General features: G+C 46.0%; 1 protein-coding gene across 1 annotated transcript in view; it reads right to left on the bottom strand.

Moving 5' to 3' along the window:
• eif6 (eukaryotic translation initiation factor 6) overlaps nucleotides 1-16,780 on the bottom strand; it is a 96,973-nt gene that overhangs the window by 56,771 nt on the left and 23,422 nt on the right. The window contains exon 2 of the mRNA XM_063040952.1: nucleotides 14,004-14,089. Within this exon, the coding sequence (XP_062897022.1) occupies nucleotides 14,004-14,089 (86 nt within the window). The remainder of the gene's footprint in view (nucleotides 1-14,003; nucleotides 14,090-16,780) is intronic.

Raw genomic sequence — 16,780 nt, 5'->3', positions numbered from 1 at the left:
AGCAGACACGCCAAACAGCTCAACCACTTTCACCTGAGCTGTCTCCGCAGACTCCTCCACATCAGGTGGCAGGACAAAGTGCCCGACACGGAAATCCTGGAACGAGCTGGGCTCTGCAGCGGCTACACCTTCCTGCTGAAAGCCCAAGCCAGGTGGGCTGGACATGTGGTCAGAATGCCAGACAGCCGATTGCCTAAGCAGCTGCCATACGGAGAACTGTGTCAGGGCAAGCGCTCAGTCGGGGGGCAGAAGAAACGTTACAAAGACTGCCTCAAAGCATCCCTCAAAAGCCTGGGTGTCGACATCAACATGTGGGAGACGCTTGCCCTCGACCGTCCAGCTTGACACAGCAAGATCACCACAGGAGCCCGTGCAGCTGAAGTCAGGCACATCATTGAGGCGCAATGAAAGCGTGCTGTGCGCAAGGCCCGAGCAGCATCCACTGCCACGACAGCACCCACCCACTTGTGTCCCACATGTGGGCGAGCCTTCAGGGCCCGGACTGGTCTCATCAGTCACCTCCGGACCCACAGCCACCAATCTCCCATTTGACTTTGAAGCCATGGTCATCTTCGGTTACGAAGGACGAACAACAACAACAGGGGGAATGCCATACTAGATCTTGTATTAGGTAACAAACCGGGTCAGGTCACAGATCTCTCAGTGAGTGAGCATCTGGGGGACAGTGACCACCGCTCCTTGGCCTTGAGCATTATCATGGAAAAGGATAGTATCAGAGAGGACAGGAAAATTTTTAATTCGGGAAGGGCAAATTATGAGGCTATAAGGCTGGAACTTGTGGCTGTGAATTGGGATGATGTTTTTGCAGGGAAATGTACTATGGACATGTGGTCGATGTTTAGAGATCTCTTGCAGGATGTTAGGGATAAACTTGTCCTGCTGAGGAAGATAAAGAATGGTAGGGTGAAGGAACTATGGGTGACAAGTGAGGTGGAAAATCTAGTCAGGTGGAAGAAGGCAGCATACATGAGGTTTAGGAAGCAAGGATCAGATGGGTCTATTGAGGAATATAGGGAAGCAAGAAAGGAGCTTAAGAAGGGGCTGAGAAGAGCAAGAAGGGGGCATGTGAAGGCCTTGGCGAGTAGGGTAAAGGAAAACCCCAAGGCATTCTTCAATTATGTGAAGAACAAAAGGATGACAGGAGTGAAGGTAGGACCGATTAGAGATAAAGGTGGGAAGATGTGCCTGGAGGCTGTGGAAGTGAGCGAGGTCCTCAATGAATACTTCTCTTCGGTATTCACCAATGACAGGGAACTTGATGACGGTGAGGACAATATGAGTGAGGTTGATGTTCTGGAGCACGTTGATATTAAGGGAGAGGAGGTGTTGGAGTTATTAAAATACATTAGGACGGAAAAGTCCCCGGGGCCTGACGGAATATTCCCCAGGCTGCTCCATGAGGCAAGGGAAGAGATTGCTGAGCCTGTGGCTAGGATCTTTATGTTCTCGTTGTCTACGGGAATAGTACCGGAGAATTGGAGGGAGGCGAATGTTGTCCCCTTGTTCAAAAAAGGTAGTAGGGATAGTCCAGATAATTATAGACCAGTGAGCTATACGTCTGTGGTGGGAAAGCTGTTGGAAAAGATTCTTAGAGATAGGACCTCTGGGCATTTACAGAATCATGGTCTGATCAGGGACAGTCAGCATGGCTTTGTGAAGGGCAGATCATGTCTAACAAGCCTGATAGACTTTTTGAGGAGGTGACCAGGCATATAGATGAGGGTAGTGCAGTGGATGTGATCTATATGGATTTTAGTAAGGCATTTGACAAGGTTCCACACAGTAGGCTTATTCACAAAGTCAGAAGGCATGGGATCCAGGGAAGTTTGGCCAGGTGGATTCAGAATTGGCTTGCCTGCAGAAAGCAGAGGGTCATGGTAGAGGGCGTACATTCGGATTGGAGGGTTGTGACTAGTGGTGTCCTAGAAGGATCGGTTCTGGGACCTCTACTTTTCGTGATTTCTATTAATGACCTGGATGTGGGGGTAGAAGGGTGGGTTGGCAAGTTTGTAGATGACACAAAGGTTGGTGGTGTTATGGATAGTGTAGAGGATTGTTGAAGATTGCAGAGAGATATTGATAGGGTGCAGAAGTGGGCTGAGAAGTGGCAGATGGAGTTCAACCCGGAGAAGGGTGAGGTGGTACACCTTGGAAAAACAAACTCTAAGGCAGAGGACAAAGTAAATGGCAGGATACTTGGTAGTGTGGAGGAGCAGAGGGATCTGGTGGTACTTGTCGACAGGTCCCTGAAAGTTGCCTCACAGGTAGATAGGGTAGTTAAGAAAGCTTATGGGTTGTTAGCTTTCATAAGTCGATGGATAGAATTTAAGAAGTAATGATGCAGCTCTATAAAACTCTGGTTAGGCCACACTTGGAGTACTGTGTCCAGTTCTGGTTGCTTCTCTATAAGAAGGATGTGGAAGCATTGGAAAGGGTACAGAGGAGATTTACCAGGACACTGCCTGGTTTAGAGAGTATGCATTATGATCAGAGATTAAGGGAGCTAGAGCTTTACTCTTTGGAGAGAAGGAGGATGAGAAGAGACATGATAGAGGTGTACAAGATATTAAGAGGAATAGATAGAGTGGATAGCCAGCGCTTCTTCCCCAGGGCACCACTACTCAATACAAGGGACATGGCTTTAAGGTAAGGGGTGGGAAGTTCAAGGGGGATATTAGGGGAAGGTATTTTACTCAGAGAGTGGTTGGTGCGTGGAATGCACTGCCTGAGTCAGTGGTGGAGGCAGATACACTAGTGAAATTTAAGAGGCTACTAGACAGGTATATGTAGGAATTTAAGGTGGGGGGTTATATGGGAGGCAGGGTTTGAGGGTCAGCACAACATTGTGGGCTGAAGGGCCTGTACTGTGCTGTACTGTACTATTCTATGTTCTATGTTCCAATGGCAGTAGACCTGTGATAATGTTTTGGTATCATTACCTAGTTTTTTGAACTTTTCATAAGCTTTTCTTTTCTTCTTGACTAGATTTTCAACAGCCTTTGTACACCAGTTCCTGTACCCTACCATCCTTTCCGTCTCATTAGAACGTACTATGCAGAACTCCACGCAAATATCCCCTGAACATTTGCCACATTTCTGCCATACATTTCCGAGAACATCTGTTCCCAATTTCTGCTTCCAAGTTCCTGCCTGATAGCTTTATATTTCCCATTACTCCAATTACACGCTTTCCTAACTTGTCTGTCCCTATCCCTCTCCAATGCTATGGTAAAGGAGACAGAATTGTGATCACCATCTCCAAACTGCTCTCCCACTGAGAGACCTGACACCTGACCAGGTTCATTTCCCAATACCAGATCAAGTACAGCCTCTCCTCTTGTAGGCTATATTGTGTCAGGAAGCCTTCCTGAACACACCTAACAAACTTCACTCCATCTAAACCCCTTTCTCTAGGAACATGCCAATCACTATTTGGGAAATTCAAATTTCCCACCAGGACAACCCCGCTATTATTACATCTTTTCAGAATCTGTCTCCCTATCTGCTCCTCGATGTCCCTGTAACTATTGGGTGGTCTATAAAGAACACCCAGTAGAGTTATTGACCCTTTCCTGTTTCTAACTTCCACCCACAGAGACTCAGTATACAATCCCTCCATGACTTCCTCCTTTTCTGCAGCCGTGACACTATCTCTGATCAACAGTGCCATGCCCCGCCCCACCCCACCTCCACATCTAAGCCTGGCACTCCTGCCCCTGAGCCATTCAAATCTCTGTAATGGCCACAACATCATAGCTCCAAGTGCAGCTCCACACTTTAAGCTCATCCATTTTGATCATGATACTCCTTGCATTAAAATAGACACGTCTCATACCATCAGTCTGAGCGTATCCCTTCACTATCACCTGCCTATCCTCGCTCCCACACTGTCTACAACTGCCCCTTCCTGCCTCTCTTCAGCTCAGTTCCCACCACCCAATGATTCTGGTTTAAACTCTCCCCAATAGCCTTAGCAAACCTCCCCGCCAGGATATTGGTTCCCCTGGGATTCAAGTGCAATCCGTCCTTTTTTCTACAGGTCACTCCTGCCCCAAAGGAGGTCCCAATGATCCAGAAATCTGAATCCCTTTCCCCTGCTCCAATCCCTCAGCCACGCATTTATCCTCCACCTCACTCTTTTCCTATACTCACTGTCACATGGCACAGGCAGTAATCCCGAGATTACTACCTTTGCAGTCGTGTTTCTCAACTCCCTTCCTAACTCCCTGTAATCTGTTTTCAGGACCTCCTCCCTTTTCCTACCTATATCGTTGGTACCAGTATGCACCAAGACATCTGGGCTGTTCACCTTCCCACTTCAGGATAGCGTAGCCATGATCAGAAACATTCCGGACCCTGACACCTGGGAGGCGAACTGCCATCTGTGTTTCTTTCCTGTGTCCACAGAATCGCCTGTCTGACCCCTAACTATAGAGTCCCCTACCACTGCTGCCATCCTCTTCCTTTCCCTACCCTTCTGAGCCACAGGACCAGACTCCATGCCAAAGGCACGGCCACTGTTGCTTTCCCCAGGTAAGCTGACTCCCCCAACAGTACTCAAATAGGAATACTTACTGTTAAGGGGCACAGCCACAAGGGTACTCTCTAGTATCTGACTCTTGCCCTTCCCTCTCCTGACTGTTACCCACTAATCTGTCTCCCGAGGTCCAGGTGTGACTACTTGCCTATAGCTCCTCTCTATCCCCTCCTCACTCTCCCTGACCAGACGAAGGTCATTGAGCTGCATCTCCAGTTCCCTAATGTGGTCCCTAAGGAGCTGCTGCTCGACGGACCTGGTGCAGATGTGATGGTCCAGGAAGCATACCAGACATGCTGCATCTGACACCCAGTACAGACACTGGCTTCACAGGCATGCTTGATACATATTTCAAGTATCACTTGATTCTGGCATGGTCCCAGAGGACAGGAAGATACCACATGTCTCTCCACTCTTAAAGTGTTGGAGAATATTACTAAGGGTGAAGTTTCAGGGTACTTGGAGACTAATGATAAAATAAGTCAAAGTCAGCATTGTTTCTGTAAAGGGAAATATTGCCTGACAAATCTGCTAGAGTTCTTCGAGGAAGTAACAAGCAGGGTGGACAAAGGAGAAGCAGTGGTGACATTTACTTTACTTGGATTTTCAGAAGACATTTGATGAGGTGCCACATGAGGCTGCTTAACAAGATGAAATCTTATGGAAAGTTACTGGCATGGATAGAGGAGGCAGCGAGTGGGAATAAAGGGGGCCTTTTCTGGTGGGCTGCCAGTGACTAGTGGTGTCCCTCAGTATTGGGGCTGCTACTTGTCACATTGTTTGTCAATGATTTAAATAATGGAATTGATAGTTTTGTGGCAAAGTTTGCAGATGATACAAAGATAGGTGGAGGGGTAGGTGGTGCTGAGGAAGCAGTGCGATTGCAGCAGGACTTTGACAAATTGGGAGAATGAGTAAAAAAAAGTGGCAGATGGAATACAGTGTTGGGAAATATATGATAATGCATTTTGGTAAAAGGAACAATAGAGCAGACTATTATCTAAATGGGGAGAAGGTTCAAACATCAGGAAAAAAAATAGAAAAATAGAGGGCTATGGCTAACCCTAGTAATTTCTAAGGTAGGGACATGTTCGGCACAACTTTGGACCGCAGGGCTTGTATTGTGCTGTAGGTTTTCTATGTTTCTAGGTGCAGAGGGACTTAGGAGTCCTCGTGCATGGCTCCTAGAAGGTTAATTTACAGGCTGAGTGTGTGGTAAGGAAGGGAAATGCAATGTTGCCATTTATTTCAAGGGGAATAGATTATAAAAGCAAGGAAATAATGCTGAGCCTTTATAAGACACTAGTCACGCCACACGGAGTATTGTCAACAGTTTTGAGCCCCATATCTCAGGATGTGCTGTCATTGGAGAGTCCAGAAGAAGTTCAAGAGGATGATCCTGGGATTGAAGGGGTTAACATATGAGGAGCACCTGGAAACTTAGGGCCTGTACTCACTGGAATTTAGAAGAATGTGGGTGGATCTCATTGAAACCTACCGAATGTTGAAAAGACTAGATAGAGTGGATGTGGACAGGATGCTTCCTGTGGTGGGGGTATCCAGAACTCGAGGGCACAGCCTCAAAACTGAGGGGTGACTTTTTAGAACAGATGTAAGGATAGATTTTTTTAATCCAGAGAGTCATGAATCTGTGGAATGCTCTGCCAGACAGCGGTGGAGGCCAAGTCCATGCATATATTTAAGGCAGAAGTTGATGGTTTCCTGATTGGTCAGGGCATCAAAGGATGTGGCGAGAAGGCAGGTGTATGGGGTTGAGTAGGATCCAGGATCAGCCATGATGGAATGGTGGGACAGACTCGATGGGCTGAATGGCCTAATTCTGCTCCTATGTCTGATTGTACTAACTGCAGAGGGAACAGAATCCATCCGCAGTGCTCCACATCAGGAAGACTGCCCGAAAACATGAAATATTCATGGTTGTCACCTTCGTCAGCTCAAGTGCCGTGCAACAGCTGACAGGAATAAATTACGGAGCAGAGGGGCAGGCAGTCACTGTCACACAGATTCTCACCGCACTGACGACACAACCAGAGCCTCTACTTTGGAGGAAAGTAGAGCACAGCGTAATGTTACAGAAAACCTACCAGATCACTGAGATGGAAATTTCAATGGCATTTGGATGTAAATTTAAAAAGGAATCAATTGTAGGTGCATGGAGAAAGATCAGGGATGGGTTAGAAAACATTTAAAATCCTTTGCATGAAAGAATAATTTGAACAGCATCCTGAAATAAAGAGTGTTTGCCACCTGTTGGCGGGTTGCACAAGATCATCAGTCTCCTCGGGTAGCCGGTTTGGAGTCTGAATTATTGAAGAGAAAGCACAGCAGCAGAGGAAGCTGGTTCATCACATGGTCTGAACAGTGAGAAGGTGACCTCAATTTCACAGCCTGCTTGGCAGTTTTAAGATCCCATTTCAGGCCAGGTGTTTTGAAAAGGGTCTTTTGAACTGGTAATTCATCACTCCCTGATCCTCTGAATGCATCACTAACTAATCCTAAGTGGTTCTGAGGTACTATACCTTAGGACTGATCCGTACCGCTATGATGTATTCTGGAAAAGCAAGCAGTGGCTAAAGCACACTATAAATCTGTGTGAGCTTTCTGTTGCAGGTACAGCTATCAACACAGCTAGCGTAGACACCCAGCACAAGTCTCAATAACTCCACTGGTCTGGTCCTTCTTAGCTGGAATGGTAATGTAGTTCAAACAGACTGAAGTGCTTCACATCAACCATCAAACTCACAGCACAGGAAAGGCCATTCTGCCCAAATGGTCCAGAAGAGATTCACTGGGTTGATTCCTGGGCTTTCAAAACAGGAACAATTGGGCAGGTTTCTAACTCTCAGGAGTTTGGACGTGAGCGATCGTACTGAGGAGAGCTAACAGAGTAGACGCTAATCATTCCTCTCCTGAGGAATCTAAAATCGGGGATAGTCTCAGAAAAAGGAATGTATTGAAAACAAAGATGAGGATGCAATTCATCTCTCAGATTCGATGACATTTTCGACCCTGGACAGTTCCAGAGACATCACTGAACTATGTGAGGCCTGGACAATGGGAGAGCTGAGCTTATGGGAATCAGGATAAAGATAAGGGTTGAGGCAAGAGCAGCCACACTCCTCTTCCAGTCCACTGGAGCTACACCCTACCCTGCCTGACCCACCAGGGCATGGGAGGTGAAAAGAACATAGAACAGTACAGCACAAGAACAAGCCCTTCAACCCACAATGTTGTGAAAAACCAATGAAATTTGTATTTAAGTAGCCAACTAAACTAATTTCTTCAGCTTACATAATGTCCATATCCTTCTATTTTCCTCACATTAATGTGCCTATATATAAAAGTCCCTCACATACCTGCCTCTACCACCGCCCCAAACAGTGCATTCCAGGCACCCACCACTGAGTTAAAAAACTTGCCCCTCACATCGCTTTTGAAATTATCCCCCTCTCGTCCTAAATGCATGCCCCCTGGTATTAGACATTTCAACTCTGGGAAAAAGATACTCCCTGTCTACTCTATCCATGTCTTTCAAAATCTTCTAAACTTTTATCAGATCTCCCCTCTGCCTCTGTTGTGTCAGAGAAAACAACCCAAGTTTGATTAGAAAGGCTGGTTCTATTATAGGAGTCAAACTGGACACACTGGAGGCGTGGTAGAACAAAGGACCCTATGGAAAATCCTGGCAATTCTGGACAATGTTTCTCACCCTCTGTATGCCACCTTGGCTGAACGGAGGATCACTTTTAGCAAAAGACTAAAACAACTGCTCTGCTCCAAAGAGCACTATACGAGGTCATTCTTACCCTACCCTCGGCCATTAGGCTCTATAATGAGTCAGCCTATAGCCAGGGAAGTGATAACATCTTCCTGTTAGACTGTTTGAGGTAACTTATTTTTATTTTTCCTTGCTTCTCTTCTCATGTTTGTGCACTTGTAATGCACTGTGACACTGCAATTCCCTTTGGGATCGATAAAGTATCTATCTACACATGTCCTCTAATCCAGGCAGCATCCTGGTAAACCTCTTCTGCATCTCTTCCTACAATGAGGCAACCAGAACTGTATGCAATGCTCCAGATGCAGCCGAACTAGAGATTTATAAAGTTCAAAGTAAATTTATTATCAAAGTATATATATATAATCACCATATACAACCCTGAGACTGTGTCTTGTGAGCATTCCCAGTAAATACAAGAAACACAATAGAATCAATGCAAGATTGTACCCAGCAATATGGACAAACAATAAATATCGAGAACATGAGATGAAGAGCCCTTGAAAGTAAGTCCATAGGTTGTGGGAATAGTTCTGTGTGGGGTGAGTGAAGCTGAGTGAAGTTAGCCCCTCTGATTCAGGAACCTGATGGCTGAGGGGTAATAACTGCTCCTGAACCTGATGGTGTGAGTCCTGAGGCTCCTCTACCTTCTTTCTGATGGTAGCAGTGAGAAGAGTGCATGGCCTGGACGGTGGGGGTCCCTGATGATGGATGCTGCTTTCCTGCGACAGCGCTCTGTGTGGATCTGCTCAGTGGTGGGGAGGACTTTACCTGTGATGGATAGCTGGGCCGTACCCACTATATTTTTGTAGGATTTTTCATTCAAGGGCATTGGTGTTTCCATTCCAGGCTGTGATGCGGCCAGTCAATACACACATATAGAAGGCTGTCAAAAGTTTGAGATGACATGTAAAATCCTCATAAACTTCTTAGAAAAAGAGAGGTGCTACCATCCTTTCTTCATAATGGCACTTACAAACTGAACCCAGGACAAATCCTTTGAAATGATCCACTGAAGCATTTCAAGTTGCTGACCCTCTCCACCTCTGATCCCCAATGAGGCCAGACTGGCAAACCTCTGTTTCCTCCTCGAAGTCAGTAATCAGCTCCTGAGTCTTGTTAACGTTATGCGAGAGACTTTGCTGTGGCACCACTCAGCCAGATTTTGAGTCTCCATCCTATATGCTGATTTGTCCCCTCTTTCGATTCGGCCTATAACAGTGCTGTCATCAGAAAATTTACCAAAAGACCACAAAAAAAGGGAGCAGAATTAGGCCATCGAGTCTGCTTTGCCATTTCATCATGACTGATCCATTTCCCCCTCAGCCCCAATCTCCTGCCCTTATCCTTCATGTGCCCTGACCAATCAAGAATCTTTCAACCGCTGCCTTAAATATGCCCAATGACTTAGCCTCCACAGCCGCCTGTGGCAACAAATTCCACAGATTCACCACTCTGGCTAAAGAAATTCCTCCTCATCCCCATTCTAAAAGGGCGCCCCTCTATTCTGAGGCTGTGTTCTCTGGTCTTAGATTCTCCCACCATAGGAAATCCTCTCCACATCCACTCAATCAAGGCCTTTCAACATTCAATAGATTTCAATGAGGTCACCCCTCATTCTTCTGAATTCCAGTGAGTACAGCACCAGAGCCATCAAATGCTTCTCATATGACAAGCCTTTCAATCGCAGAATATTTTTTGTGAACCTCCTTTGAACCCTCTCTAATGTCAGCTCATCCTTTGTAAGATTAGGGGTCCAAAACTGCTCACAATACTCCAAGTGAAGCCTCTCCAGTGCTTTATGAGGCATGTACATTACATAATTGCTTTTATATTCTAGTCCTCTCGAAATGATTGCTAACACCACACTTGCCAACGTTGGAGTTGTGCTCAGATTCACAGTCGGAAGCATAAAGTGAGTCGAGTAAGGGCTTGTGCGTACCTGCACCGTAACTTCATGTCTTTTGAACTCAGTGCTTCGACTGATAAGGGCAAGAATACCATGTGCCTTCTTCAACCCCCTATCAACCTGTGCAGCCACTCTCAGGGAGCAGTGAGTTTGAACCCCAAGATCTCTCTGCTCATCAACACTGTTAGGGGTCTTGCTGTTAACATGGCACTGTCTCTTACACTACCTAGCAAGGTGCAACATTTCACATTTGGCCGGGTTAAACTCCATCCGCCAATTCTCAGCCCATACCTACAATTGATCAATATACCACTGTATCCTTTCATAGTCATACTCATAGCCATACTTTATTAATCCCGGAGGAAATTGATTTTCATTACAGTTGCTCCATAAATAATAAATAGTAATAAAACCATAAATAGTTAAATAGTAATATGTAAATTATGCCAGTAAATTATGAAATAAGTCCAGGACCAGCCTATTGGCTCAGAGTGTCAGACCCTCCAAGGGAGGAGTTGTAAAGTTTGATGGCCGCAGGCAGGAATGACTTCCTATGACACTCAGTGCTGCATCTCGGTGGAATGAGTCTCTGGCTGAATGTACTCCTGTGCCCACCTAGTACATTATGTAGTGGATGGGAGACATTGACCAAGATGGCATGCAACTTAGACAGCATCCTCTTTTCAGACACCACCGTAAGAGAGTCCAGTTCCATCCCCACAACATCACTGGCCTTACGAATGAGTTTGTTGATTCTGTTGGTGTCTGCCACCCTCAGTCTGTTGCCCCAGCACACAACAGCAAACATAATAGCACTGGCCACCACAGACTCGTAGAACATCCTCAGCATCGTCCGGCAGATGTTAAAGGACCTCAGTCTCCTCAGGAAATAGAGGCAGCTCTGACCCTTCTTGTAGACAGCCTCAGTGTCCTTTGACCAGTCCAGTTTATTGTTAATACATATCCCCAGGTACTTGTAATCCTCCACCATGTCTACACTGACCCCCGGGAAGGAAACAGGGGTCACCGGTACCTTAGCTCTCCTCAGGTCTACTGCCAGCTCCTTAGACTCTTTCACATTAAGCTGCAGATAATTCTGCTCACACCATGTGACAAAGTTTCCTACCGTAGCCCTGTACTCAGCCTCATCTCCCTTGCTGATGCTTCCAACTATGGCAGAGTCATCCGAAAACTTCTGAAGATGACAAGACTCTGTGCAGTAGTTGAAGTCCGAGGTGTAAATGGTGAAGAAAAAGGGAGACAAGACAGTCCCCTGTGGAGCCCCAATGCTGCTGATTACTCTGTCGGACACACAGTGTTGCAAGCACACGTACTGTGGTCTGCCAGTCAGGTAATCAAGAATCCATGATACCAGGGAAGCATCCACCTGCATCGCTGTCAGCTTCTCCCCCAGCAGAGCAGGGCGGATGGTGTAGAATGCACTGGAGAAGTCAAAAAACATGTCCCTCACAGTGCTCGCTGGCTTTCCAGGTGGGCGTAGACACAGTTCAGCAGGAAGACGATGCATCCTCAACTTCTAGTTGGGGCTGGTAGGCGAACTGGAGGGGATCTAAGTGTGGCCTGACCATAGGCCGGAGCAGCTCCGGAACAAGTGTCTCCAGGGTCTTCATGATGTGGGAGGTCAATGCCACCGGTCTGTAGTCATTGAGGCCGCTGGGGCGCGGTGTCCTCGGCACAGGGACGAGGCAGGACGTCTTCCACAGTACAGGAACCCTCCGGAGCCTCAGGCTCAGGTTGAATACATGGCGAAGTACTCCGTTTCAGCTGTCTTCTCACCTGTTCAGCTGCGAAGCCCAACGTGGTGGTTTCGTGTGGGGAAGGGGTATAGTCATGACAGCAGGGTGGGGAACTGTGAGGAAGGGTAGGAGGGGAGAGTGGAATACGTTTTGGATGAGGATGGGCAGGGGCCACAATGTCAAATCTGTTAAAGAACAGGTTAAGTTCATTGGCCCTGTCAATACTGCCTTCCGCTCCTCGGTTGCTAGTTTGCTGGAACCCAGTGATGGTCCTCATCGCCCTCCAGACCTCTCTCATGTTGTTCTGCTGGAGTTTCCACTTAAGCTTCCTCCTGTACCTGTCTTTAGCAGTATTCACAACTCCACCAATCTTTGTATCATCTGCAGACTTACTAACTTACCAAGAAAGTCGGTGCAGGAACTGTAGCAACTACCCTTAAGGGTCAATTAAATTACTGATTGGAAAAGGATCAGAACTATCAATATCAGAAATAGTAAGGCAGTACGTGCCCATATTATTAGTTCCAATGTGGACAACGACCCCTTCCCCTTTCAGAATGCCTCCTCAGAGACATCTTGATTCTCGCATTGGGTGGTGGGGGAAAATAACACACCATCTTGAACATCTGTCTGTTCCTCTGACTCTTGCATCCCCTATCACTATCACTTGACAAGACTTTGACCTTCCTTGATATACAGGAGCCAGTCATGGCCGTCCTGATCTGGCTGCTGTTGCTGGCTTCCCCTCCTACCAACACTATCCAATGGAGTATCCCTTAGAGCAGGGACTAGCCACAGAGGACCCATGCATTATCTGCCTGCCCCTCCTGTCGATCAGTTACCTAAACGGGCAGTGTGACTGCTTCCCCGACACCCGACTCTGTAAAGCCTTTTGCCTCCTGTCTGCTCCAATGAGCTCTCCTTCGTGACTGCTGCTGCAAATGGCCCATCCGGACCAAGAGAAGCTGTGCATGGACAGAGACGTGAGACTGCTCTCTGATCTCCCATATCTGACAGCAGAACACACCACCCGACTAACTGACATCACTGCCCTTCAGCTTACTGCTGGATTAAAAAGAGAAGATCTTTATCCTGACTTTACTTTGTTACTGTTCACCCTCCTTACTGTTGCCTCACTCGTCAAAGCTCTGCACCTGAGCCTCAAGAACAGCCTCAAATTGTCCCTTGAATACATTCCAATGATCAAGATAGCTGAAGCCCTCCCTCCTGCACCAGCAATACAACCACTCATTCAACTGTTCTGGTTACAACCCTACATGTCTAACTTTTTACATTTTCAAACTAACTCCCTAAATTCCCAACACAGTATGTCACCTCTGTTAACCGCAGGGCTTTCCACATTGCAACTCTGCTATATGAAGTGAAAAGCACAGCAACTCATTCCCTATAAGGAAGTGAAGCAGATGGTGTTGGTGCTTTTAACAGGGAAGGGAAGCTGTATAAAGAGGAAGATGTGAGTATACTGGGGAGGGTGCAGAACAGATCCCTCAGGACACTGCCTCCCAGTTCTGTGCCGTGACCCCCACAGGCAGCATTTGTTTGTTTTCCTTAATGAGGCGGCAGAGAAGGGAACTGATAGAGCAACACTAAGTTGTGGGGGAGGCAGACAGTAGAAAGCCATTGCTCTAACAGGGATGCCTAAAACTAAAGGGCAAGGTGCAGACAGGTTTAGAATGGACTGGAGTGTTTTCACCCAGTGGAATTTGGAAAGCGCTACCAAATAGTGTTATAGAGTAATCTTCACTCACAACACTAAAACAGCATCTAGCCAAGCAATCAACAAGGCATAAAAGGTTATGGACAAAATGATACACATAAAGATAGGTACTAGATGATCAGCACAGACATGTGTGATAAAGGGCTATACGAACCTACAGCCCCAAGTTGATGCAATGAGATGGAAGATGAAATAAGTTGAGTGAACTGATATGACCCGAGCTTTGTATAAAAGAAACTCACCAACACACATCCTTCCAATGATTCTGCAGCCGGCGATGGAAGCATGCACGACGGGAATTGTTTCCGATAACTCCCCTTCAAAGACACTGGAAGACAGCACAGCTCATTAGTAGCAGATCTCAGCATTTCATTCCAATCATACTAGAGTGGTGCAGGGGAGAAATCTGTAACACTTCACCCAACAATTCCAGACAAAACCAGAAAACTATTTGCCTCCACATTGTGACCTTTCTTCATCACAGTCACAGAACCTTAAAGCAATGGTGAATACTGAGTCATGGGATTTCTCTCTCAGCCTCTCTGGAACGAAGTGGGATTCCATCAGGCAGAAAATGACAGTGTGAATGACAGGGACAGGATGCTGAGACCTGTAAATCACCAAAGGATTCAGTCTTTCTCTCATCATCACTGCTAACATCGTGATTGGACACACACAGACTGGAATTCACTGCTAACCTTGTGATTCCACACACACACACACACACACACACACACACACACACACAAACTGGGGTTCACTGCTAACATTGTGATTGGACACAGACTGGGGTTCACTGCTGACATCGAAAGGAGCTGCTGGTAGGGATGTCAGCAGAGCAGCAATGGTGTGCGTTTCTGGGAAAAATGAGGAAGGTGCAGGACATGTGTATTCCAAAAATGAAGAAATACTCAAATGATAAAACAGTACAACCATGGCTAACAAGGGAAGTCAAAGCTATTGTAAAAGCAAAAGAAAGGGCATACAACAAAGCAAAAATTAGTGGGAAGATAGAGGATTGGGAAGTTTTTAGAAACCTATAGAGAGCAACTAAAAAAATTCATTAGAAGGGAAAAGATGAAATATGAAAGCAAGCTAGCAAATAATATCAAAGTGGTGTGAAGACAATAACCTGTCCCTCAATGTCAGCGAGACGAAGGAATTGGTTGTTGACTTCAGAAGGAGTAGCGGACCGCACGACCCAATTTACATCAGTGGGGTGCCAAGTGGAACAGGTCAAAAGCTTTAAGTTCCTTGGGGTCAATATCACAAATGACCCGACTTGGTCCAACCAAGCAGAGTCCACTGCCAAGAAGGCCCACCAGCGCCTTTACTTCCTGAGAATTTGGCCTGTCCCCTAAAACCCTCACTAATTTTTATAGATGCACCATAGAAAGCATTCTTTTGGGGTGCATCACAACCTGGTATGGAAGTTGTCCTGTCTAAGACCGGAAGAAGCTGCAGAAGATCGTGAACATGGCGTAGCACATCACACAAACCAATCTTCCGTCCTTGGACTCACTTTACACCGCACGCTGTCGGAGCAGTGCTGCCAGTATAATCAAGGACACGACCCACCCAGCCAACACACTTTTCGTCCCTCTTCCCTCCGGGAGAAGGCTCAGGAGCTTGAAGACTCATACGGCCAGATTTGGGAACAGTTTCCTTCCAACTGTGATAAGACTGCTGAACAGATCCTGACCCGGATCTGGGCTGTACCCTCCAAATATCCAGACCTGCATCTTGATATTTTTGCACTACCTTACTCTCCATTTTTCTATTTTCTATTTATGATTTATAATTTAAATTTGTAATATCTACTATTGATTTGTAATCCAGGAAGCGAGAAGCGCAGAATCAAATATTGCTATGATGATTGTACGTTCTAGTATCAACTGTTTGGCGACAATAAAGTATAAAGTATAACAGATTTTTTTCAAGTGCGCTAAAAAAAAAGAGAATTGAGAGTGGATATAGGACCACTGGAAAATGAGGCAGGAGAAATAATAACGGGGGACAAGGAAATGGCTAATGAACTAAATGAGTATTTTGCATCAGTTTGCACTGTGTAAGACACTAGCAATGTGCCAGATGTTGTAGTATGTGAAGGAAGAGAAGTGGGTGCAGTTACTATTACAAGAGAGAAGGTGCTCAAAAAGCTGGAAGACCTAAAAGTACATACGTCACCTGGACCAGATGAACTTCACCCTACAGTTCTGAAAGACGTAGTGTTAGAGATTGTGGTGGCATTTGAAATGATCTTTCAAAAATTATTAGACTCCGGTATGGTGCCAGAGGACTGGAAAACTGCAAATGTCACTCCACTATTTAAGAAAGGAGGAAGGCAGCAGAAAGGAAATTATAGACCAGTTAGCCTGACCTTGGGGGTTGGAAAAATGTTAGAGTTAATTGTTAAGGATGAGGTGATGGGAGTACTTGGTGACACACGACAAGATAGTACAAAGTCAGCCTGCCAAACCTGTTGGAATTCTTTGAGGATGTTACAAGTAGGATAGATAAAGGGGATGCAGTGGATGTTGTATATTTGGACTTTCAGAAGGAGCCCACACATGAGGCTGCTTACCAATTTAAGAGCCCATGGTATTACAGGAAAGTTACTAACATGGTTAGAGCATTGGCTGATTGGAAGAAGGCAGTGAGTGGGAATAGAAGGATCCTTTTCTGGTTGGCTGCCAGTGACTAGTGGTGTTCCACAGGGGTCAGTGTTGGGACCACTTCTTTTTATGCTATATATAAATGATTTAGATGATGGAATAGATCGCTTTGTTGCCAAGTTTGCAGATGATACGAAGGTTGGTGGAGGGGCAGGTAGCGTTGAGGAAACAGGTAGGATGTAGATGGACTTAAGACAGATTAGGAGAATGGACAAGAAAGTGGCAGATGAAATACAATGTTGGAAAATGCATGGTCATGCACTTCAGTAGAAGAAATAAATATATGGACTATTTTCTAAATGGGGAGAAAATCCAAAAATCTGAGATGCAAAGGGAATTGGAAG

This window comes from Mobula hypostoma, chromosome 2 (genome assembly GCF_963921235.1).
Source record: "Mobula hypostoma chromosome 2, sMobHyp1.1, whole genome shotgun sequence".
NCBI classification, from domain to species: Eukaryota; Metazoa; Chordata; class Chondrichthyes; order Myliobatiformes; family Myliobatidae; genus Mobula; species Mobula hypostoma.
Note: the sequence above shows the minus strand (reverse complement) of the source record. Positions and strands in the feature narration are given on the sequence as shown.